Source organism: Corvus moneduloides, chromosome 11 (assembly GCF_009650955.1).
Source record: "Corvus moneduloides isolate bCorMon1 chromosome 11, bCorMon1.pri, whole genome shotgun sequence".
NCBI classification, from domain to species: Eukaryota; Metazoa; Chordata; class Aves; order Passeriformes; family Corvidae; genus Corvus; species Corvus moneduloides.
The window spans coordinates 11930107-11955583 of NC_045486.1; the positions used below are offsets into that span (position 1 = coordinate 11930107).

General features: G+C 45.9%; 1 protein-coding gene across 3 annotated transcripts in view; it reads right to left on the reverse strand.

The window, feature by feature from the left end:
• Nucleotides 1-2275: 2275 nt before the first annotated feature.
• The window catches only part of CHCHD6 (coiled-coil-helix-coiled-coil-helix domain containing 6), a 117423-nt gene continuing 94221 nt past the window's right edge, over nucleotides 2276-25477 (reverse strand). For all 3 annotated transcript variants that reach the window (XM_032120444.1, XM_032120443.1, XM_032120442.1), the window contains one exon: nucleotides 2276-2827. In XM_032120444.1, the coding sequence (XP_031976335.1) occupies nucleotides 2804-2827 (24 nt within the window). In that variant the 3' untranslated portion in view covers nucleotides 2276-2803. The remainder of the gene's footprint in view (nucleotides 2828-25477) is intronic.

Genomic DNA, 25477 nt, shown 5'->3' on the forward strand with positions numbered 1-25477 from the left:
CCATTAATGCCAGCTGTGGTGGTAGCCGTGTGGAAAGGACATCTATTCAACACTGGACACCAGGCTCCAGGAATAATGATCTCTGCCACTCTGGAGCACAACTGACACCTGCTGTCATAATCTTGCACAGAAAAAAATTGCTCTGAATATCCAACAAGCAGTCAAGGAGAAACATAAGGAGAGGGAGCTTAGGAGAAGGTGCAGGGTTTCTTCCTTCTTTGCAAGGGCCTTGGTAATACAGGAGGCAGCAAAGATGAAGGGGAATAGAAAACATTCACTCGAGAAGCTCTGTTATCTGCACTTTTTTTACTTGGATAGCAGCTGAGACTCTACAACTGAACTTCAACAGTTTCCTGTTGACATCTCTGGGATGGTATTTTCCCCCAGGCTCAGGTATCTGAGCTGGTGATCAGGGCAACAACAGCAACAAAACTGCTCCTAGGAAACACCAAAGGAAAAGGACTGCCTGAAAGGCAGATGGGACCACAGTCCCCATGGACATGAACACAAAGAAGTTCATAGACATTCAGCACAGAGTAAGCTAAAATCAAACCCAACACGGTGTGACAGAGGAGTTTCTCACTTTAAGGCTGCGCCACAAACAAATGTCTGTCCTCAGAAAGTTTTGGAGACAGAGTGAGGCAAGCCAGTACTGAAGTGCAGTGACAGGCAAGAGGTGTATTTTCAGCTCACAATCAAGCAGTCCCTCATCTGGAGGTACTGGATGGCCTTCGAGTGCCACTTTGTCCTTGTTGGGCTGCAAACAGCCGCAATGCACCTGGCCAACATTAGCTGTAGCTGTTACATTTATGATTTTATGGCTGATTTTTCCCCCCTACCCTCTATCAAGTTCACTGTCTGAATGATCACATCTGTTTATGTTCCACAGACACCTGCATATCTTGAGATGACAGCAACTCCGTGAATGCTGTAATCAGTTATTTCTCAACAGAGGAATTGCCAATTTGGTAAATAAAGCTCATTATAAAAGAACATGAAAATGTATTACAGTTGCCTAACAGAGAAAATTGCCCAGTGCTGCCAAATAATCAGCCCTGGCTTCACAGTCCCCCCCAGTTTAGGGCAGCTGAAATAATGACATGCAAATTACTCATGCCAAGGCAATGCTGGATAGGGGCAAGAGGAAAATGAGGAAGACAATGCTGGATAGGGGCAAGAGGAAAATGAGGAAGAGACAAAATACATACTTTTCTCTTCAGACCAGTAATAATTTCAAACCTAGTCAGGGATAGACCTTGGTACTCTAAATCTCTGCCTGCAGTCAGAAGTTCTGTGGCTATCCCAAGCAGATCCAAAAGCTGGCATGGCAGCAGCAGCAAAAGCCCAACCAGATCTGAGGGCACTAAGTGTCCTAATTTGTTTTGGAAAACTCGCTCTTCCTCCTTGGGGACAGCAAGTCTGACCTACACAAAGATGCAGAGCTGGAATATTTGCAAGATCTGAGACTAACAGAGATAAGCCATGGGTAAGCAAACATCGCTTCTGAGGATGAAAAGTGTTGTGGCATCAGCTCTCAATAAGAAGGAAAGGCATTTTGTTGCTTTAATGAAGATGTAAAGCACTAAGTTGCTGTCTAAAGAAAAAAGAGACGAAGCAGAATATAACACATAAAACAATTCTCGGCCCCCCTCATCCATTTTCATAAACACTGCATTAAACTCTGACATGACCTCCAAAAATCCATGTTCACATTCTTCAAAACCTGTCAGATACAGTCAGAGAGGACAGAGGCAGCTAATGCTGCCAGAGAAGCTCTACCCAGTGAAAAGGAATCAAGTCACCAAAGTAGACCTGCTCCCCTGGTTTGCTGACAGGCCTTTTGCAACTCTGCCACACCTACCTCTAGGAGAATAAGATTCCAGATGCACCCAGCTTCCTCCATTCCTCAGGAAGCACAGAGAGGGATCAACGTAGAGCACAAGGCTGAAAGGGATGATGGTTTATGGCAGACACAGCAGGAACTGCACACAAGAGCTGGTGAAAAGAAAGATAACTTGGGCTCTGCATCCAGCAGGCAAAGGTTTTTCCAGTATGATTCCCCACCACCAGTTCCCTTCAGCCAGGACTTTGCACCAAGTACTTTTAAATAAGCCAGTCATCCTGGGACCAAAACGAACAAGTTTTGTGATTTATAAACTGTGACTTGAAATATTGCTATTCCTCACACTCATTTGGAGTTTTTGTTGGCATCGGCAATGGGCAGAAAAAAGCAGTTTACAAGCTCATGGGACTGAAAGCATCTCACAGCACATAGTGACTGTTAAACACTTTATTGTTTAGGAGAGAACCTTGGAGGGAAGGAATGCGCCTGCTGGTGTAACCAATGGCAGCATGCTAGGAACAGTTAATCCTAACAAGCTACTCAGGGTTACTTCCAAATACTTCAGACCCCTTTCTCCAGAGCAAACAAACAGAGGCAACAGCTCTTGAAACTCAGATGCAGATTGGTGAAACAAAAGTTAGAACTGGGTGAACCAGGCTCATGTTGGGCAAGACCCCAAGCTACAAGCTGTGCTGGAAGCACCTGGGGTCAACACAATTCTTTACATTGCAAAACAATAAAAAGAAACTATAGCATCCCCTTCTCCTGGGACCCTTCTCTCAACTCCAGGAACGTCCACCGAGACTGATACATGCAGGCAGGTAGAAGAGGGATCATGATGTATTGTCTTGGGTCATGGAGGGCAGAAGGCACCGGTTTTGGTCAGTGTCTGTCCAGAAGGATGCTGGGGCTTCCAAGGGCATCTGTGGTCCCTGTCCTCTGTTCTTTGGCGGATGACGTTTATCCAGAATTAACAAACAGCTCCTGGAGAAAAGCAGAAAAAAGAAAAAGGCAGGCAAGCTAGTTATGCAGCTGTTGACATGGGAATGTTTCCATCAGAAATGAAAGAGTAGCATTGGCAGGGTGAAAATCCCACAGAAAAATCATCAGGTTTCACCTACTGTAAAACACAAGATACTCAAGGGGAGAGGATTGTAGAAACAAGAAAGCCACTCATGATACCAAAGGCAAGGCTGATTCTGTGATGAAGAACATACGGTCAGTTGCAACAATCAGGATTGTAAATCCACTGGCCTACAGTGGGAGAGAACAGCTGTGGCTCCAGGTAAGCACTGGAGCAGCGAGGTCACAAGAGTAAGTGCAGCTTCACACTAAGTCCTGCCTCAGCAGGACACAGGAGCACTTTGATTAGCTGCCATCAAACACACACACACACACACAGTCCTCTCATCCTGGAACAGGATCAACATAAGAGCACCAGAGAAGTGAGAAGAATAAAGATGGGGACTCAGAGACCACCCTAACTCCTGACATATCTGACAGCCTTTATCCTGATAAGACCTCCTTAAATTCAAAGCAAAATCATGTCTGCTTTGTCCCCACAGAAACCTACTAAATGGTACCTTCTCAGATCCTGCAGGTATGTGCATATGAGCTGTGAACTTCTGAGGGTTATTATAAGTCAGAAAGCTTCCAAGGTTTTTAGGATGGAGACTGCAAAGTTTGCTCTGGTCTCTTCCTATTTTTATCTTATCGCATCTATAAAGTCAAAGAAATCAAACCAACAATGCCATCACCACTGGATGAGAACACACATGACACCAGCTGTAACACCTCTCCCTCTGAGGATCTGAGATATCAGTGTTGGATCCCACTTCACAACGTGGGCAATCAGCTCTCCTGCACCAGCAGTGGCATCATTGTGCCAGTGCTACAGGAAGAGCAGAATCACAGAGGGTAAGCCCATCAACAGGCTACTTTCTCCTCATGCTCTGGATACATGCAGGTCCTTTTTGCAGAGCAGACAGGACTGATCCACGTTAAAAAGACCTAGCTAAAGCCAGCTAGAGAGAGACAACTGAATACAATCTCATTGCCCATTTTTATTAGGGCTGTATTTGAGCCCAGTTCTACTCTCCAGATATTTGCCTTTCTGAGGAGAGGAGCTGTGCTTTGTTCATTGTGAATCAGAACGGAAAACATCACAAAATAATGACGCTAGCACACTTGGCACTGTCTGTCAGAAGGTGAGGATGTCATTTTGGCTACTTCTGCACAGCAGGCTGGTACTGGCTGATACATGATCAATGTAGACTGAATATGCTGGCCTTGAATCTCCAAAGACAGCCCCATCTCTGACAACAATGAACTAGAAAAGCTTCAAAGGACTCCAGAATAAAGAGAAAATTGTTCGCCAAATTATTTAGACAAAGGTTATGCAGAAATCTGACAAATGAACCATCAATAATACTCCACTGACTCTAATTTCCCTGGTAATTTTTCTCATCATTAGTGACTTAAAAGTTATGCACAGAGCAATATACTTTAAAAACTCCAATAGCACTCACCAAAATTGCAATGAGTGAAGCAGTAACAACTCACGATCAATTTTGCAATGAAGTAATTTGCTGTATTCACATTGTAACACTTCAGTAAAGTGTCCAGGAATGCTACATTTTGTGAAAAAAAGAAAAATCACTTCTGTGGCTACTCTGTGGTTAAGCCTTCTGGAAGACAGTAGAAACCTCTTTTTAAAAACAATTTTAAAGAATATCATAGTTACACAATTTCATGTTCAAAATCATAACTACCTATTTCAACCTCATCTAGTTGCAGGTGTCTCTACTGTCTTGGGGTGACCTTATGATGTGTATCCCATATCGCTGCCTATGCCCAGAAATTAATTATTGGCCTTTCTATGCCTCTGAACTGAGCCTGAGAGGGGGAAGAAAAAACTGAGCAAAACTTTCTCAAAGCAGTTTGAAACTTGTTCAAGGTCACATAAAGATAGCAGGTTTTTTTTTCCAGCTGGGGCAGGGGGGGAGCGAGGAAGCACCCGGCTGGCAGTTTTTTTTCCAGTCAGCTTTTGGCCAGTTTTGTTCCAGTTCCTTGTTCTCTGGAGAGAGGCTGAGAGCTGAACTTTTCCTTCTCTGGAATTTCGGATTTTCTCCCTTTTCTACTAGACTGCCTGATTGCTGTAACATCAGAGCACATCGGGAGGACTTTCCACCGGGCACAGAGGGCCTGGCCCTGGGCCAAGCCCCAGCTCCGAGGAGACCAAAGGGAGGACTCGAACACTTTCCCAGGTTTTTCCTCTACAGCGAAAGATTTTACCATTTAACATTATTTTCCTTTCCCGTGTGCTTGTTAAATAAATAGTTTTATCTTCTTCACTTTCCTTCGAGGAAAATTTATTTTTTTTTCCCGAACCTGGTGGGGGGAGGGGTGGTTGTGCCTTCTCTCAGAGTATATATACATTTCTAAATTTGGCCAAACCGGAACAAATTTAGTGGCGCCCAACTGTGTGGCTCGAAGGAAAGTGAAAAACTTGTGCTAATTACATTTTGGGTTGAATTTACTTATTCTGTGTTGGAGTAAAGTAGTCACCATGCTGGTTGAGTTCATAATGTCTCTCTGGCTCGATGTACTCATGTCTTTCTGGTCCTTAGGCTTCATTGAGGTACTGGTGCTTTTTTGGTCCCTAGGGTTGTTTGCCTATCCACAACTTGCTCCAATCTTGTCCTTGATATGTAAATTTTACAGAGAAGGGAGACGAATCAGGATTTCTATTTTGCTGTGCTCAGTGATAATGATTTATAAGAAGTTGATAGAGGTACAGGCAGCTGTTCGACGTGTGTATGATAAGTGGTTTCTCCGTCCTAACCCCAGTCCTAGCTTCAGTAGCCTGTTTTGGGAATTTATTAGTAATTGCACCCAGATTGTTAGAGGAGGAGGAGATGGGGTTTCCCTTCCCTTTAAATTTGATAGGTTATCTTTTGAGAATGTTCAGTATCCCCTGGATGTTAAAGAGACCACCCTCCTGGTATTTAATCTGGTAATCTTCCTCTATATGATTCACAGCTTCTCTAGAATAAGAGCTCAGATTTCCAGGGTGACTGCTGAGACACCTGACCCAGAGGTGGAAAATCCTGAGTGGTGTGGGGAATGGGAGGACATCGGCCAAACCCTAAAGAAATTCTCTGACCCGATAGTTTGGGATTTCCCATCTGAACAAATTCAGAAACCAGCTGAGGTGGGAAAATATCTGAAAGAGAGATACAATGACAATTCTAATGAGAACAAGCTCCTTGCAATATGTTGGGCTTTGGCATATGCCTATCGCACACTGCAGCAGCAAGTAAAGGTAGAGAGGCAGGAAGATCAATCAGCAAAGCCTGCAGACACCCCAGTCACTCAGGCTGCAGATAAACCAGAGAGCCAGCCCAAAACAGATGGAGAGTCTAAGCCACTGACAGTGGCTCCTGTCACGAGGAAAAAGCACACAACCAAAACTGATCGCCCAGTGAAAGATGATGATGATGCAGGGGAAGGAACCTCAAAAGATGCAGGGGAAGGAACCTCAAAACCACCAGCGGACTCAGGCACAGAAACCATTACTGAGTCCATGTCCATAAAGGACCTTCACAGCCTAAGAAAGGATTACACCCGACGGTCCGATGAATCCATAATAAGTTGGATGGTCCGTATTTGGGATGCGGCAGGTGATGATGTGATGCTGGACGGTGCTGAAGCGAGGCATTTGGGATCCCTGTCACAAGATCCAGTGATCGACCAAGAGATGAAAAGGGAGGCTAACTCTACCAGTCTCTGGAGACGAGTTTTGACAGGCGTGATGGAAAGATATATGTGTGGAGATGATCTCTACATGCAGCAAACCCCGTGGAAGACCATAGAACAAGGGATCCAACGCCTGAGAGAACTAGGGGTGGTGGAGGTTGTCTTCACACATGACCCAGGATTGAGGAGTCCAGACCGGGCCAGAGTTATTCCATACATGTGGCGAAAACTCATACAGCTTGGGCCACCAGAATACGCTTCTGCTTTAGCAATAATGAAACCAGACTACGGTGCAAATGAGACTGTGAAAGATATGGCAGTGAAGCTCCGAGCATATGCAGACTCTGTGCATGGCCCAACACATGCAAGAATTGCAGCTGTGGAAACACGTATGCAGAAAATGGAAGATAAGATAGAAAAGAATCTCCAGGAGATTAAAGAGTGCCTTCTCCGCGGACGTTCCCCAGAGAGAAGGTACATCCCACGAAGTGAGCTGTGGAATTTCCTGTGTGACAGTGGGGAAAACATGAGGAAGTGGGGTGGACAACCCACTTCTGCTCTGGCAGCACGAGTGAGTGAATTGAAGGAGCGCAAGTCTCAGAAAGGAGGATCTACCAAAAAGGAAGTAGCTCCAGTTGCCTGTAGCCAAATTGCCGGAAATGATGGAAAAGACGACGGCATGTCCAATTCCCATGAAGGAACCTCTAAGATACAGGCCCAGGGAAAGAAGGATAACCAGGCATAGAGGGGCCCTGCCTCTAGCCAGGTAGAGGTCAGGGAAAACCGTGTTTTTTGGACTGTGTGGATTCGTTGGCCTGGTACATCAGAACCACAAAAATATGATGCCTTGGTTGACACTGGTGCGCAGTGTACAATAATTCCATCGCAGCATGTGGGGGTAGAATCTGTTTCTATCTCTGGTGTAACAGGTGGATCACAAAATTTGACCTTGGTGGAAGCTGAGGTGAGCCTGACTGGAAATGAGTGGAAGAGACATCTCATTGTGACTGGCCCAGAGGCCCCGTGCATTTTGGGCATAGACTTTCTCCGGAACGGGTATTTTAGAGACCCAAAGGGACTCAGGTGGGCTTTTGGAATAGCTGCTGTGGAGGCAGAGGGCATTAAGCAATTGAACGCTTTGCCTGGGCTATCAGAGAACCCGTCTGCAGTCGGCCTTCTGAAGGTGGAAGAACAAAGAGTACCAATTGCTACCTCGACAGTGCATCGCCGACAGTACCGGACAACTCGAGATGCTGTGATTCCCATCCACAAGATGATCCGTGAGCTGGAGACCCAAGGGGTGGTCAGCAAGACCCACTCACCCTTCAACAGCCCCATCTGGCCTGTGCGCAAATCGGAAGGAGAATGGAGATTGACTGTGGACTATCGTGCCCTGAATGAAGTGACTCCACCGCTGAGCGCTGCTGTGCCGGACATGTTGGAGCTCCAGTATGAGCTGGAGTCCAAAGCAGCGAAGTGGTACGCCACTATTGACATTGCCAATGCATTTTTCTCCATTCCTCTGGCAGCAGAGTGCAGGCCTCAGTTTGCCTTCACCTGGAGGGGCGTGCAGTACACCTGGAACCGACTGCCCCAGGGGTGGAAGCACAGTCCCACCATCTGTCATGGACTGATCCAGACTGCACTAGAAAAGGGTGAGGCTCCAGAACATTTGCAGTACATTGATGACATCATTGTGTGGGGGAACACTGCAACAGAAGTGTTTGAGAAAGGAGAGAAAGTTATCCGGATTCTCCTGGAAGCTGGTTTCGCCATTAAGAAGAGCAAAGTCAAGGGACCTGCCCGAGAGATCCAGTTCCTGGGAGTGAAATGGCAAGATGGACGGCGTCAGATTCCCACTGAGGTCATCAATAAGATCACAGCAATGTCTCCACCAACCAACAAGAAGGAAACACAAGCTTTCCTAGGCGCTATAGGTTTCTGGAGGATGCACATTCCCGAGTACAGCCAGATTGTGAGTCCTCTTTACCTGGTTACCCGCAAGAAGAACGATTTCCATTGGGGCCCTGAACAGCAACAAGCTTTTGCCCAAATCAAGCAGGAAATCGCTCATGCGGTAGCCCTTGGCCCAGTCAGGACAGGACCAGAAGTGAAGAACGTGCTCTATTCTGCAGCCGGAAGCCATGGCCTGTCCTGGAGCCTCTGGCAGAAGGTGCCTGGTGAGACTCGAGGTCGACCACTGGGATTCTGGAGCCGAAGCTACAGAGGGTCTGAGGCCAACTACACCCCAACAGAAAAGGAGATCTTGGCAGCCTATGAAGGAATCCAAGCCGTCTCAGAGGTAATTGGCACTGAGGCACAACTCCTCCTGGCACCACGACTACCGGTGCTGGGGTGGATGTTCAAAGCAGAGGTTCCCTCTACCCACCATGCCACCAATGCCACATGGAGCAAATGGATTGCTCTCATCACACAGCGCGCCCGAATCGGAAAACTGAATCGCCCTGGGATTTTGGAAATAATTACCAACTGGCCTGAAGGTGAAAACTTTGGTCTTGCTGATGAAGAACAAGTGACACGCGCTGAAGAAGCTCCACCGTACAACCAACTGCCATCAGAAGACACACGCTACGCTCTTTTCACCGATGGTTCTTGTCGCATCGTAGGGATGAAACGAAAGTGGAAAGCAGCCGTATGGAGCCCCACACGACGGGTTGCAGAAGCTACTGAAGGAGAAGGTGGATCAAGCCAACTCGCTGAACTCAAAGCTGTTCAACTAGCCCTGGACATTGCTGAAAGGGAGAAGTGGCCAAAGCTCTACCTCTACACTGATTCATGGATGGTAGCCAATGCTCTGTGGGGATGGTTAGAAAAGTGGGAAAAAGCTAATTGGCAGCGTAGGGGAAAACCAATCTGGGCTGCTGCAGAGTGGAAAAACATCGCTGCCCGAGTAAGAAAGCTGGTTGTGAGAGTCCGCCATGTAGATGCTCACGTCCCCAAGAGTAGGGCTAATGAGGAGCACCAAAACAACAAGCAGGTAGATCAGGCTGCAAAGATAGAAGTGTCACAGGTAGACTTGGACTGGAAACACAAGGGAGAGTTGTTCCTAGCTCGATGGGCCCATGATGCCTCAGGTCATCAGGGCAGAGATGCCACCTATAAGTGGGCACGAGACCGAGGGGTGGATCTAACCATGGACAGTATCTCCCAGGTTATCCATGACTGTGAGACATGCGCTGCGATCAAGCAGGCCAAGCGGGTGAAGCCTCTGTGGTATGGTGGGCGATGGTCCAAATACAAGTATGGAGAGGCCTGGCAGATTGATTACATCACACTGCCTCAAACCCGCCAAGGCAAGCGCTATGTGCTCACAATGGTAGAAGCCACCACTGGATGGCTGGAGACCTACCCTGTGCCTCACGCTACTGCCCGGAACACCATCCTGGGCCTTGAAAAGCAAGTCCTTTGGAGGCATGGCACCCCTGAGAGAATCGAGTCTGACAATGGGACTCATTTTAAGAATAGCCTTATTAATACCTGGGCTAGAGAACATGGCATAGAGTGGGTGTACCACATCCCTTACCATGCACCAGCTGCAGGCAAAGTGGAACGGTGCAATGGATTGTTGAAAACCACTTTGAAGGCACTGGGTGGGGGAACTTTCAAAAATTGGGAACAGAATCTAGCAAAGGCCACCTGGTTAGTTAACACCCGAGGTTCTACCAATAGAGCTGGTCCAGCCCAATCTGAATCCCTGCATACAACAGATGGAGATAAGGTCCCAGTAGTGCATGTCAGAGGTCTGTTAGGAAAGACTGTGTGGATAAATTCTGCCCCGAGTACAGACAAACCCATCCGTGGGGTTGTCTTTGCTCAGGGACCTGGTTGCACATGGTGGGTAATGCAGAAAGATGGCACAACACGTTGTGTACCACAGGGAGATCTGATTGTTATGTGAAAACCACCTGTAGTGTGAAATGCCAGTATACCCCTGCTTGCTGATTGTCACTGTCACTGTTTGTACATAGCTATATATATATATTTACATATGTATTAATGTGTGTGGAGAATTAGAATATCTTAGTTTGGGCATTGAGCCAACAATATGGGATAAGGGGGTGGAATGTCTTGGGGTGACCTTATGATGTGTATCCCATATCGCTGCCTATGCCCAGAAATTAATTATTGGCCTTTCTATGCCTCTGAACTGAGCCTGAGAGGGGGAAGAAAAAACTGAGCAAAACTTTCTCAAAGCAGTTTGAAACTTGTTCAAGGTCACATAAAGATAGCAGGTTTTTTTTTCCAGCTGGGGCAGGGGGGGAGCGAGGAAGCACCCGGCTGGCAGTTTTTTTTCCAGTCAGCTTTTGGCCAGTTTTGTTCCAGTTCCTTGTTCTCTGGAGAGAGGCTGAGAGCTGAACTTTTCCTTCTCTGGAATTTCGGATTTTCTCCCTTTTCTACTAGACTGCCTGATTGCTGTAACATCAGAGCACATCGGGAGGACTTTCCACCGGGCACAGAGGGCCTGGCCCTGGGCCAAGCCCCAGCTCCGAGGAGACCAAAGGGAGGACTCGAACACTTTCCCAGGTTTTTCCTCTACAGCGAAAGATTTTACCATTTAACATTATTTTCCTTTCCCGTGTGCTTGTTAAATAAATAGTTTTATCTTCTTCACTTTCCTTCGAGGAAAATTTATTTTTTTTTCCCGAACCTGGTGGGGGGAGGGGTGGTTGTGCCTTCTCTCAGAGTATATATACATTTCTAAATTTGGCCAAACCGGAACACTACCCATGGCAGGGGGGCTGGAACTAGATGATCTTCAAGATCCCTTCCAGCCTAAACCATTTTATGACTCTGTGATATTTTTACTTATTTCAGGAGAAAAATGAGAACAGCCCCAATGAATTCTTTCCAGTCTAACCTACCCACATACCAGGTATGCATTGAGCTGGAGGCTCACAAACATTCCTTGTGCAAAAACATCAGGTTCCATCTCACTCTGGATGACTAAACTTCCTCAAAATGTTTTGCACAGTGAGCCTGGACCCAGAACAGATGGGCTGAAGGACACCTTATCTCTGAGACTAAACTCACCCTTTGCCCACATTTTAACTCCACCTACCACTGCAACCAGCGCAGACTTTGCACCCCTTCATTTTCTTCCAGCCTGGAATCCTCCCTGCAAGATGCTACCAGGTTGCTACAGCACTTACCTTGAGCAGAAGGAGCCAGCAGAGGGAAGGAGAAGCTTTACCTCTTCTCCATGCTCCTACCATTGCACATGCACCAGACAAGGGGAATAGGCAACAAGTCCAGGCAGTTTGAAAACACTGTTCTCACATGACACAATACTCCCAAGTTAATGGAGTTGAGGCTCAGACTGAAAAGTTTTGGTGCCACCTCATAAAATGACTGCCCCACAGTTGGCATTAGCTGGTCTCTGCTGCAGTCTTAGCAGAACAAGAAGTCAGGAGATGAGCAGCCTTGGAGAGTGCATGGCACACACAGTCTGATGAGAGGGAACGGTGCCCCTCTTGCATAGGGAGGGCAGGTTATTTTTAACGCCACTGCCAACACAATCCAGGTAGAGACCAGGTTCCAGTCTTGATGAGCTCCAGCCCAGCGCCTCTACATATGAAAACTGTCCATACAAAGGCAAATTCCTCATCAGCACAAACAGAAATAGCAATCTGTTCAGTCCTGACAGCAAGCCCAGCTGGAGAGCATAAAGCACTTGTTTTCTTCCATGCCTCTCACAGCAAATGGGACCTTCAAGCCACTAACTCATGTTCTTCCACCACTGTGGGACCCTGCTCAGGAGCTAACTGCAGTCCAAATGGGCTGCTCAGCTGACACAGCCTGCCACTTTGCAGCCCCCTGTGGGAAAGCCAGCAGCTTTCCAGCTGAGTGAGGAGAAAGGGGCTGAGCTCTGCAAGTAGATCTGCTCCACAAATCTCACCCCTGCTGAGAAGGAAGTCCAGTCAATGCCCAACATGGTCCTGGTCCTCTAACAGAGCTGAGGCCTTGGTACCCAGCACTAGGGTGAGCAAGTTTCAGCAAGGTTTTCTAATGCCCCTGTTCCTCTGTCCTGTTCTTTCTTTCTCAGTCTGCATCCCAGTTCAGAAGTTTGGGGCTGCCTGGTGAATCTGCAGCATCCTCTTCACCTCCCCCAGTTGCCAGCCAGCTCTGTGCCTCAGCTCTAGGCCTCTCTAGAGGCTCTCAGCCAGCGGAGGAATCTCCCTCCTCGAAAAGCCAGACCCTGAAGAACTTCCTCCCTCAGTGTTTGCCAGAGACACCGTTTGCCAAGCCCCAGCTGTGTTAAGACATATTTATTTAACCAGCCTTTAGTCTCACAGGGTAAACCCTGCAAGTTTCCTCCAGCATGTGCCTTGCCTTTGTTCTAACATCCCTTTAAGCAGTCGCACCACGGCGCTCACACATATGGGCACTGTGTAGCTATGAAGAAATCAGAAAGCAGATCCTCATGATAAATGACTCGGTGCATTTGGAGTGTCAGTGACAAAGTAGAAATTAATCTCCATAGTTCCTAGTTCCCTGCCGTGTGCAGGCAGCTCTCAACACCAAAATACCTGTTGGCACACAGCAGACCTCAGCAACGTGACCACACAACTTTTTCATCTCACTTATTGTGGAAAGAGGCACAAACAAAATACAAAAATCCTGACCTGCCCTAAGATGGGTGTTCAAGGCCTTTACACTGGATGAGGCATCTTTTGCAGGGCTATTAGCACCCCAAAGCGCTGGAAGGGACATTTGAGTCACTTTGGTTTGATGTATGCTGTAGGTATTTTTTGGTTATGTGCAATTTGTTCTGTTACACTCAGGGTATTGGCTATTTTGTGGAGCAGCTGTGCTGACTAATGGATCACAGCACTTCTGTGCCATATAGTTATTGCACAGAAAAGCCTCTCTGTCTCTCTCATCCTTCAGGAGTCCAACAGTTGCTGTCCTTGGGACTGGAATAAGGAGGGGCAGGAGCATGCCTGGCAGCAACAAAAAACATTAATTCAAAAAGCTATGAAGAGAGTTTTGTTTTCCCTCTTCTCTGTACTGGTGTTAATGGCTTTGCAAAGCAGAGAAGTTCACCCAGTGACTTCTTGGCTACTTCCCCAGATGGTGTCTTCAAAGCTGGCTTGACAGCAGAAAAGATGCTTTTCAAAAAACTCACCAGACGCATTGTCAGAACACCCCGGAAAGTGCTTTCACGTGGAAGTCTCCTGGTCTACATACCCCACCAACAGAGTGCAAGGAACAGAAACAGTCTTTCTGGTTTCCTCCTCCCTCTCCAGCTCACACACTGCTTGCTTTGCTCTGCCTTGACACCTCCCCACTGCTCTGCATCACCCAAATACGAAGTTATTTACCAGCACAACTAATCTCCAGCTGTTCTGAGACTCACCTGTTTGTTCATGCATTATAACATTGATTTCCTCCAGACAATTGTTCTGATCATTGTTCTAACTTGCAGAGAGCTCCCGTCATTAGCCTTGCTTAACAGGAAGTATTTTGCCACTGACTGAGCAGCTCTGCAGTCAGCAGACTGCACAAAAAATCATCCCGGTTGGGGGGCTGCATCTCCCTGCTGAGCCAGTAACCCCAGACATCACAGTGGGGAACAAGCTCAGTGCTTTTGATTTTGGACATGTGCTAAGAAACACCAGGGCCAGGAGGAACAAACACGGCTCTGGCAAAGGGCTACTGCGGAAAGGATGGCTGTTAATTAATCCACATACAAACCGAGGGCAGTTTTTTCTCAATCGATGTTAATTGCATTTAATCTCATTCTTGCCATTAAGAAAAGCCACCGGGCCAGGCTGATGTCGCTAGTGCCTGACATGTAGATTCCACCCACGTTTGGAAGGCAAGGAGAGGCAGGAGGAGAAAAGTAATGGAAAGAAAGGAAATAACCCTTCCTCAACCCCTTCTGCATCACTGCACAATTTCATCAGGCCTGTTCCATTATTTAAACAATTTTTGTTTTCCAATAACATTACAGAGGAGCTCAAAGGATGAAAATCAGATATAGAGCATTTCACTACTAGTTATTCTTGCTCTCCCAGGTACCAGCTTACAGCTTTGCTAACCTGCACAGCTTGGGCTATTGTGCTTCTGTAAAGGACTGAAATACAGAAAATCGCTTGTGTGAAGTGGTGTTTGTTTTTTAGTCCCAGGCTGATGCCAGCAGACCTGCCAGAGCCCTTCAATATGACCTACAGCTGTTGACTGTCACCTTCCATCAGCTCTGCTGAAATCTTTCTCCTCACCTTGCTACTGAGCACAACCCCAGCACACACCAAAGCACGTTGAAGCCTGTCCTTCTCTAACATCTTATAACACAAAGTAGTATTTGCTATTAAACAACCTCTGACCAAATTTGCCTTGTAAGACGGAACATTTTTGAAGCCTGAACTTCCCAGGTAAACCGACAGCACATCTGCCAATGATCTGGCTCTGATATGCAGACTGTGTCACTATCTGCCCAGCTACCTCCTTGGGAAATGGGAACAATCCTCTTGCCTCTGCAGGAATCAAGCCTGGGGGCAGAGGGGTAGCTCTTGTAGCACAGGCAGCCCAAGGCAGCAGATTTCATGACTACTGGCTTATTGCTTCTGTGAGAGCCTTGCGTTTTTCCAAATCAGTACCAAGAACAATAATAATCAAGCCCGGGCTCTGTCGGTGCTTTTCCCCTGTGGCAGCACACAATGTCTGCCCAAAGCCAATGCTGCAGTTTATCGTGGATTTTCTTCATCCCTCAACAAGTGTTAGTCCCAATGCCTCTCGCTGCATGAAGTGGACATATCACAAGTGCCATGAAGGACTGGCTGAGTTTTAAGTGCTCTGAAATGGCTCCACTAGATTTGGTCAAGATTGCTTTAAAATCATTTCCCATTAGGACTGTGACCCTCTCTCTTTACAGCCAGGATAATGACTGTATCTCAGAGGAAGGCAATTACATCCCACTATCTGTACACATCAAAAAGTGCTCCAAACACTACTGTGCCTTTCTGGACTGAGTGGTAGAAGGCAATGCAGGAGGAAAAGGAGATAACACTGGACGCCCCTCCATCCTGCAACTGGAGTCACCCCAAGTGTTTTGCAAGCTTGTGGATTAGCCCCTGGGAGGGATAAAGGGATCCAGAAGGCACAGACTGTTTCTAAAGCAGAACAATGACAACTTGTATAAATCCAGCTCTGGTTTTGTGAGGATTAAAATGAACTTCACCCAACTGTGAATATCCGCTTCCAGAGCCAGAAGGAATGGAAAACCACTTACTGATGCAACAGTATTTCATTATTTCAAACCCTAAGCCCAACACTTCCAAAAATTAAGGAGAGGCAACAGTAACATTATTGCTGGGGGACACTGGCTGCAGGGGTTTAACTGCTGAACTGCCAAGCCATGCTCTGGGCACAAAGTAATGAAACAACAGACACAAATATTGTCAACTTCTCCATGCTGTCTTTCCTGCTCTTACTATCAGCCTCCAGAATAATCAGTGGGAAAATAAAAGGAAAAAATAACTCCAGAAGCCAAGAGACTTTGGATTAAGTTGTATAAATGACCTGTTGCCTCCTTACAGGAGGAAGAAAGAAATGCAATAAATACCTGCAAAGCCATCTCAGTATCTTGGATTAAATGGATTACAGAAATGGAAAGTACATGATGCAAGATGTTATAAAACAAGATGCCAGGGAAGTGCAGGAATTTGAATCAGGCTGGCAAATGATCCCTGCAGACTATTGAGGAAAATTAATAGAGAGAAGGGGTAGAGAAAGGACATGGTAAGAAGACTGACTGATGAACACTGTTGTTAGGACGTGTAAATTCAGGATGTCAGACTTCCTTTTAAATCTACTTCAGTCCTGGAACAAAAATAGCAAATCCTAGAGTGCTGAAAAGCACTGGAAGTAGAAAAATCAGATATGCCAAGCCTCATTTCAGGATAGGTTTCCCCTGTGCATCCCTCAAGATTGAAGTTTGTGACTTTAATTATTCCTGGAACATTGTGTATATAGGGATTCAATGCAGGGATTACTAGCAGGATCCTTGTTGTAAGTGCCACTTCTCAAACAAATTACACTTCACTGGATGTCAGTAACATACACAAGAAAACAAATTAGATAAAGGCAGCAGGACAGCAAGATACAGGTCTGGTGCAAGGAAATTTCACAGAAAAATAAAGGCACTTAGAATTTAAACTCTTAGAACATTTCTAATTCCCCAGTGCATTAAAGCTCCGTGTGACCCAGACACAAAACCTTCAATACACCAGTGACTCCACACAACCTAAGATGAAGCCTAGCTGAGACGTGCTTTATTTGTGCAGAAATGCCATCAGGGAGCGGGTGGAGGAAGAGAGAGACAGGAGATAGAAGGAGCAACCCCAGTCGTCCTCCCAAATCCTAGGGATCATCCCATCCCATTCACTGACTGTTCACAGCCACGCACAGACAGATGGGAGAAGCAAGGGAGAGAGAATGTACTTTTGTTTGGAAGCAAATATAGCATCTCCTTGGCTGCAGGGCTTCTTCAGAAGCTGATCCCAGATTCACATACTGCATTCTGCCTTTCCAGATCTCATCCTGGAATATATTACTAACCTGCACTAGTTCTAATGAGCATGCCTTAACTCCGGAAATTTTCATGAAGATGGAAGCACAGGGAAGTCCAGCCCTTGGGTAGAGTGCAAAGGACAGCTGAAAACACTTCACCTTAGGTATGGCACTGTGCCCCTGAGATGGGACCTCAATGCTGGTTGCTAAAGTCTCATACTGGAGATTTCACCAGGTGCTTGCCAGTGTTACTCAACCCTGCAGTTCTCCTGTGCACTCCAGGAGGGTCAGCACTGCCTGGAGGGCGTAAGCCAGTTCTAGGCTCTATTGTCAGTCACCTCCCAACTTCTTCCAGCAGCTGAAATAAATCCCCATCTCAGTTTCCCTTTCTGTACCTAAGAGTAATGCCACTTACCAACCACACAGAGGTATGATAATTATTCACCAAGACGCTAAAGAAATGCAAAAATTCAGTTCTCAAGGGATCCATTCCTCTGCACAATTTGCATTTAGGCTTCAGAGGAAATCTGTTTATTTTGTTCCTCTCTGCCTTGCTTTAGCAGGCTCCTGCTCTGGATAAAGAGAATTCCTCTTTGGGTCAGGGTATCATGTCCACATTTAAGGTATGGCTCAATCCTGTCTAGTCCGGCTTCATACACCAAGAACAGAGGCAGGCAGAGACTTCTCCAGATAGCCTTTTTCTATGCCTAATTCTATTTTTGTTCACTGATACAGTGAAATTCCACGCAGAACTATTATGAGCTTGACTGGCTTTATTTGTTTAACAGTTCACATTTTCATTAAGCTGTTGCTACTCGGCAGCCAGTAATTTTATTTGTGTGATAGCTGTATTCATCTCACCCGCATGGGTGTAGATGTCGCTCTCCTTTTCTTCTGGTTGAAGAGGCAAAAATCAACAATGATAGAGTCAAGAGAAAACTGGGAATTCTCAGGTCTGTTTGCAGATAGATGTGGGATATGACTTCTACCTGTTTTTGCGAAACACGTCCCAAAGACTAGGGGCACCTACAGGTAAAATTTAAAAAAGGAAAAAAAAAATTGTTTTGGAAGACTACTCTCCCCTACCCAGGTACAAACCAGAAACTGAAATTATTTCAGCAGAATCAGCCCGTTTGACTCAGCACTGAACTCTTCTACACCAGAAGCTTATTGCTGACTGCGCATTTACAGTATTTGAGTATCAGATCGTAAAGAATTAATTATATGTCTAACTCTTGCCAATCTTCAAGTATCTTGAAATATCTGGTCCCAAGAGCTGCAAGATCTGATTAGATCTCAAGGAAGAAAAGTCTGGTTGGCTGGCCCTCACCAAGCCCCAATTAGACAATCTTCTACCAAGTTCAGGCAACCAGACAGAGAATTAACAGCCCTTTTGAAATGTTAATGACCTGAACCGAGACAGTCAAATGACTGAGCTACACCTCTTGGACAGAGGTTTCAGAAGTCACTCAAGAAACACTAAACATTTCACTGTGCCACTCCCCTTTGACGGGATCAAGGAGCCACGGAGCAGGGAAGCAATGGGTAGGGAATCTGCATTCCGGGTTGGAGAGCACTGGGTGTTCCCGCCGGGCCTGACCTATGGATCGGAACGGAGAGGCTGTGCCAGATTGGGAGGCCACGGAGACGTCCGGTTGTGAGATGAGATGGAGATGCCCAACCACAGGCACACCCAGGCAGCAGCTGTGGGAAGCTGCAAGCTCAGCTGCCCTGAGCATGGCACTGTCACAGTCAGTCCCGGGGCAAGAGGGATCTGCTCTGAGCAGCTGCCCACTGGCACCCAGCACAACCAGTGCAATTAAGAGACCAGCAGATAAAATGCCCTACAACCTGAACACCATGGATCTGAGCAAACGAAGGGAGAATGATGAACACTGGGAGATGCATCTTGATTTCTCAGTGTCTCCTCCCGTGTAAATTCCAAATCTTTCTTCCAAGATTAAAAACCTTTACCAAGTGAAAAACAAGCTCAGCATTTCTCTAGCTCCATCCTGTCCCTATCCCTCTTCAGAGGACACCCTGGTAGAATACCAGATGCTGGAAGAAGCCACAAAAGCCTTCTAAATAATTATCTCCTATCACCTTCTCTATAAATTTATAGTCCTGCATCTGTGTCAAGACAGAGACCTGCCTTCATCTGTCTAAAACACATTCTTTACAGAGGACCTAAAGGTGGAATGTTTAACATTAGCATTTGAAAACGTATTCAGAGACTGGAAACGAAAGTAGTTTTTAAGTGTGCTGTTCAACTGTCTTGTGGACACTGCTCAAGTGGGGGGAGCTTTGTATTTTTTTATAATATGACAAATGATGCCAGTTCCATCTTGTAATTTTCCTCACTGTGCAGCATGTCTGTTCATGACAGATACCAGTGCAGCTGCTTAGGTGTCCGTTTATCTGCTTGAAAAGTATTGTCTATTTGGAACCAACTCATCCTAAAACAGCAGCCCCAGAGGGTGAGACAGAAAGAAAGGGAGGGGGGGAAGAGACAAGGGAGTTGTGGACTGGGAACACATTCATGCTTCTCCTGTAAAGGTTCTGGAAAAAAGCAAGCATCATATTTAGTTTTAGCTACATCCTCTCTTCCCTCCTCCTAGACCGTTCTTTTCTACTGTCACTCAACACCTCTTGACACTCCCTTCCCACAAAGACCTTTGCACTAACATACATTTAATCTCACACTTGCAACCTGTGGAAACAAAGCAAGCCCTCAGCTGCCTTCTGCAAATCTGTGCCAGCACAGAGGAGCCTTCAGGTCACAACCTGAACAGTTTGCAGTTTAAGACAGGCAACACTTAAAATAAAAACAAAACACATAAAGGAAGGAAAGAGAGAGAAAGAGAAAAAAAAAAAAGAAAGAGGACAAAAAAAAAAATCAAAGAGTACTTCTACTTTGTGTTTAAAGAGACTTTAAACAGGAATTTGCCAATTTTCTGTAACCAGGATTAGAAGAGAATAAACTCAAATACTCTGTCCTTCTGCAGAGCCCTCTGAGCTGAATTTCACTCTCTGCAAAATGGCCAATATAGAAAAAAGCTCATAAATCCGTCTGACGTAAGTAACTTCACATTACTCTTGGGGAAACAGAGGCAGAGACAGATTCATTAATCCAAGTAAATGAATCCATGAAGCAGTCTGAATTTCTGAATCCCCATAATGTCCCACACTAGAAACAGCATCCAGGGCCCAGCAATTTCCATGCCATGTTGCCTGGCACAAGCAAAGCAAGATACCTGAACAGATGAGAATGTTTTTAAAAGGAAAAGTACAGTTATTAAACCACATCTTGCCCTAGGCATGCAGCAAAACCCATATTTTGTTACATTAAAATACCTCCCACCATTTCACTCATTGCATCATTAATGCCAAAGACCAAGGTCACATCTGTAAGATGCTGCCTCAGAAACCTGCTGAGTAGCAGAGAGCTGCACAACCTGTCTGAACAGGTGGGTACAAATTCCTGCGGCTCAGCACTGTCAGGATTAGCCTGCTGATAATACTCAAGGCTAGCAAGGTTAGGGCTGGTTTGATCTGCCATCATTATTTGCAGCCTGGCATATCCTGAGAGGATCTTGCCACAAGCTGGTACTCTGTCTCTGGCTTACCAAGTACAACGTCTATGTGTGCACAGGGGAAACTGGGCCTTACAAAGAACTTTATAAGACATTTGTGTTAAAGAATTGTTAAAGCCAGCACTGAATTAAAGACTTGATTTTTAAGATAAGGAACTGTTCCTTTAAAATCATGGGGGTTTTTTTGTTTGTTTTGTTTGGTGGTGAGGTTTTTTTGGTTTTTTTTGGTGGAGTGGGGTTTCTTTGTTTTGAAAATAATAAAATTCCACACGTAAGATGGTGTCAGATGATTTTGAATTGTGTAAGGTAGTTGTCATTACTGTGACTTAGAACTGGAATTTGCATTCAGGAAGCTCCATATTTACTGTCTCCCTAAACTTAAGTTGACAGAAAGAGTGTCTGCTCCTGCAGGCAGAAAGCTAATTCCACCACCTCTTTCCCATAGTCAGTCTCTTTCTCACAGGTAAATTCTCCTGAGTGGACCTGCTAACAACTACCAAAGCACCAGCCTGGATGATGCTGACCAAAGACCTCCAAGCACGAGACTCTGAATTGTGCAAACCAATCCTGGTCCCACTGATGCCTGCCTGGGAAGGAAACACAGTGTGCTTGCACACATACACCCCCCAGCTCAGCCAGCACAGGGAGGGACAGGCTGGTCACTTGATTTGCAGTTTTCCCATTACTTACTGCAGCGTTCGAACAGCCAACCTGCTCCCCCTTTGTCTGCTCTGTGGTGGCCATTTCTCCAGAGCTGCCCATCATTTCCTTATCAAGCAGTAAAAACGTAGGATCACTAGAGACACAGCTCAGCCTTGCTGAGATTTCATTCTCTCAGCGGGTTGTAAATGCCCCTATAATGTTGGCTTTTTTAATCTTGTGTTATTATTACCCGCGGCTGCCATTCAGTCTGCAGAGAATAAAGCGCCCAGGCTTTCAGGACCCACACAATGGCTCTGTGCATTTGCCAGTGGTTGAACAAACAATACCTCTGTGTTTCAGCTTTATTGGAAACCTTTCTGTTGTGGGAGCTTGGCTGCATGTGTCCCCCCCGCTCAGGCGATGCAGAGGTGAGAGCGGGTGCCTCTGAATTCATCGGTGATTTCAGGAGCACGTGCCTTGGCGCCAGCCTATAGAACCACCATGAAAGTGCACGGGCAGCTGCATGTTCTGTGAGCCCCATGAAAGACAGACACAGACCTGCAGAGCCAGTTGGTCTCTAGACCAGCCAGGGAGTCCGAAGCTCTAACAGGGCCCCTCTGGGAATAATTACGTTCACCTCTGTGTAAACGGTGCTGCTGGCTCACGGGGAGGTGTGATGATATATGACATAACTGCGAAAATGTCAAAACACCGCTATCCTGAACCACATTCTTACAAGAAATCTTGGCTTCCGCTTGAAATTAAAGATCCTGCTGCTTGCAAGAAAGGCTGGAAAGCTGGAACAAGTGAAAAAGCACAAATTAGAATGCAAAGAGAATTTGAAAAATGCAGGGCTCTTCTAATTCAGGGAGACTGATTGTTTTGGTCAGCTCATTATTGCTTGCAGGGGACACTGCAGATGTGTGAACTCTTACAGAGCTGCAAATATCCCTTCACTCAAGAAAACAAGCCCTGCTGCAGACTCCTCACATATTGAAAACCCAAGAGGAAAGTCAGAAATTCCCACAAAACCACAAGGTTTACTTGCGAAACTGTTTAGAAATACACCAGGGTTATTTCATTTGTCTTCTGGTTTTAAGCAATTGAGTCACATTCTCACACCACTTCTGTCTAGGCAGGAGGGTTAGATTATTGTATTTTATTTATTCCTTCCTTTTTCTTTTTTTCAGTAAAAACACAGAACTAAAATTCTCATGTACTTGTAAAACTTCAGGTACAACTCCACAAAACTAGGGCAATAGAAAACATGCCAAATATTTCAAGGCTTGGCAACAGTGAGCCTGTCTCTCTGTGGCAGGAGGAATGTCTGTCTGTCTCAGCCAATGTTTCTGAGTAGGAATGTCTCATCCCGATAGCCCATGTACATATAAAACACCTATGCTGTCAGCTCTCCAGGAAGAGACCTTGACATTTTGCAGAATACCACATCCCAACCCCCATCTCCCCTGAATAGCAGCAGAAGGCAGAAAAACCTGGTAGATCTGAAAATGTAAGAATCAGGTACTGCCTTCAGCAAGGATTGAAGTTAAAATGGAAGAGGCAGTGGTGAAATGAGCACAGCCAAGTCACTGGAATTGATGTACCAAGGAACCAGCTTCCAGGCTTCCCAAACCCATGGTCACAGCTGGCCTGTCCCAATCCCTCTCCTGTGGGCCAACAGAAGAGAGACTTTGAAGGTGAGGAAATCAAGGCTTTGCTGTCTTAAATAGAACAACTAAAAGGTGAATGGTTTCAGTAAATATTGTATTATTGTTGTGATATTATGTGCTTCATGTACGTGGGGAGAGAAACTGCAACCCTCATTCTGAGCTCTCACCTTACAGTAACGGGGCTGGCACAGGCAGGTGAGCTCTGCTCTCTGCGGACGCAGTAACGGGATTGCAATGCTCTCTTCCTGAAAAGAGTAATGAGGTGCCCAGAGAGCCTGCCGAGGTGTCAGAGAAACTGATGCTGATGGACCCTTTCCAGGCCAAAGACAGATTAAGAATAACACAATACCAGCATAACAGCACCTTATCAACAGCCCTGCGAGTGCTAAGAAGTGAATCTGAGCGAAGGCTGTGACACCTGTCTGCATCACAGCCCTGCTATTACTGCCTTCCGACTTCCCGCACAATCCAAGTGTCCAAATGGCTTTGAAGCAAGAAACAGCAAGACAGGAAGGTGAATCTGAACTCTGATCAGCTGTCTGAAGAGACGGTATGAATACCTTACATTTCAGTAATACTTTTCATCCATAACGAATCCGAGACATCCATTCAATCTCCACACTCCAAACCACAGAAGTAATATCTGCCCAGGTAGAGATGGGCAAATAAACACAAGTTAAATGACTGTTCAAGGTCGTCCAAGGACTACAAGAGACACACATGTCTAGCAAGTAGATTACTCTTCCCTTTTGAAAGGCACACAGACACACACACGCACGCACGGAGGATTGAAACTGCTTAGCCAGGTGTGCAGCCTGCTGTGATCAACACAGCTTCACTGAGCAGCAACTCCTCTCGATGCTGTTTCACTAGTGCTAAAGTGTAAAAAAGCAAAGCTTTATAACAGAATTCTTTCAAACAGATGCAAATATGTGTGGGGATTTTGCATCTGGGCTAAGTTGCTACAATCTACACATCTTATTTGTTTGCTAGTTATTAAATTACCCACAAGCCATCAACAATTCAAGTCTCTCTGTGAGAGGCAGAGATTAACTAGGAATTGCTATGCAGAAATGCTGCTCATCTCTCTCTCTAGCGCGATCAGCCTCATGATGAGTTGCGGACATTTGGGAACAAAGGTGAGCTTTTCTGCAAGAAATGAGAGGCATAGCAAGATGGGAAAATGATGCTATAGGGAGAAGAGGATTTATTTGCAAGGCAAGAATCTATCAGAAATGGTTTCACACACGCACTGCAAGCCACAGACTGTGACCGAACACACTCGTGTATCTGGAGCACAGGAAGCTGTACTTCTGTCCAAGCACTAATGCAAATGAGATTTTCAGTGAAAGACAATGAGGCCAGTATGTAAATACTAATTTAACAATCTAGTTGACAACGCCTCAGCTGATCTATAAATAGCTGGTTTATTAGCAGGTGATGCTGAAGGCAGCCAGCCTAGCTCCATTTCCCACAATTCCCTGTGCCATCTTGTTTTTACTGACCCCGGAGACACAAGGACTCTTAACTGTATGCCGCTCACTCCTCCACCACTACCTGCAGAGTAGCTACAAACACTTGACAACACAATACATATTTATCAATGCCCTTACACAACAAGGATCCTGCAGCACCACACATACAATGGCTCCCAGTGCTCAATTAAAGAGAGCAAATGGTTTAGAAAAAGAGAAGAATCATGCAGCCTTGCTTTTAAACAGGAGGAGCTGGTCACTCAGGTGCCAACAGGCATTTAAGGAATGACTGACACAGAGCCAGAGCCAGGCACTGTCCATCCACATTTACACTGTGCACTGACACACTGAGAATCTAGGACAGCAACACCTTTAGTAACTCTAGGCCACTAAAGAAGCATTTTACCATCTCAAAACAAGATGTCAAAATCCTTATCTTTTTATGCAGTTTCATTTCATAAGGAATTATTATTTTATAGTACATAATAAATCTTACAACTCTTTACCACCTCCTCAAGCTGCACATGCAGGAATCCCTTCTTTCACACAGGCACAAGAGACAGCAACACCACCAGAGTCTAGGGCCAGCAGGCAAGAATACTGCATCCTGGTAAAATTGCTGTGGCATTTGGAGCAACACACCACAACTGCCCTAACTCAGCATGGCCGGCATCCATGGAAACCACACGAATTATGATGTTTTAGGCTATTCACATGGATTTGTAGATATTCTCCAGAAGTGTTCTAAGGTTTCTGTCCTGGGGTGATGTTATGAAGCCACTTTATTCCTTAACTGTTGCTCAATGCCCAAGGATGCTGTGCCTTTAGGATGGACCCGAGTGCGGGGCAGTTCAATGGCCGGGCCCAGCAGCTCAGGGGCTCTGGGGCTCGGGAGGGAGTGTGCCAGGAGCGCTGTGCTGCTTTTCTGGGTTTCCTTTGTGTTCCAGCTAGCTGGGAAAAGAT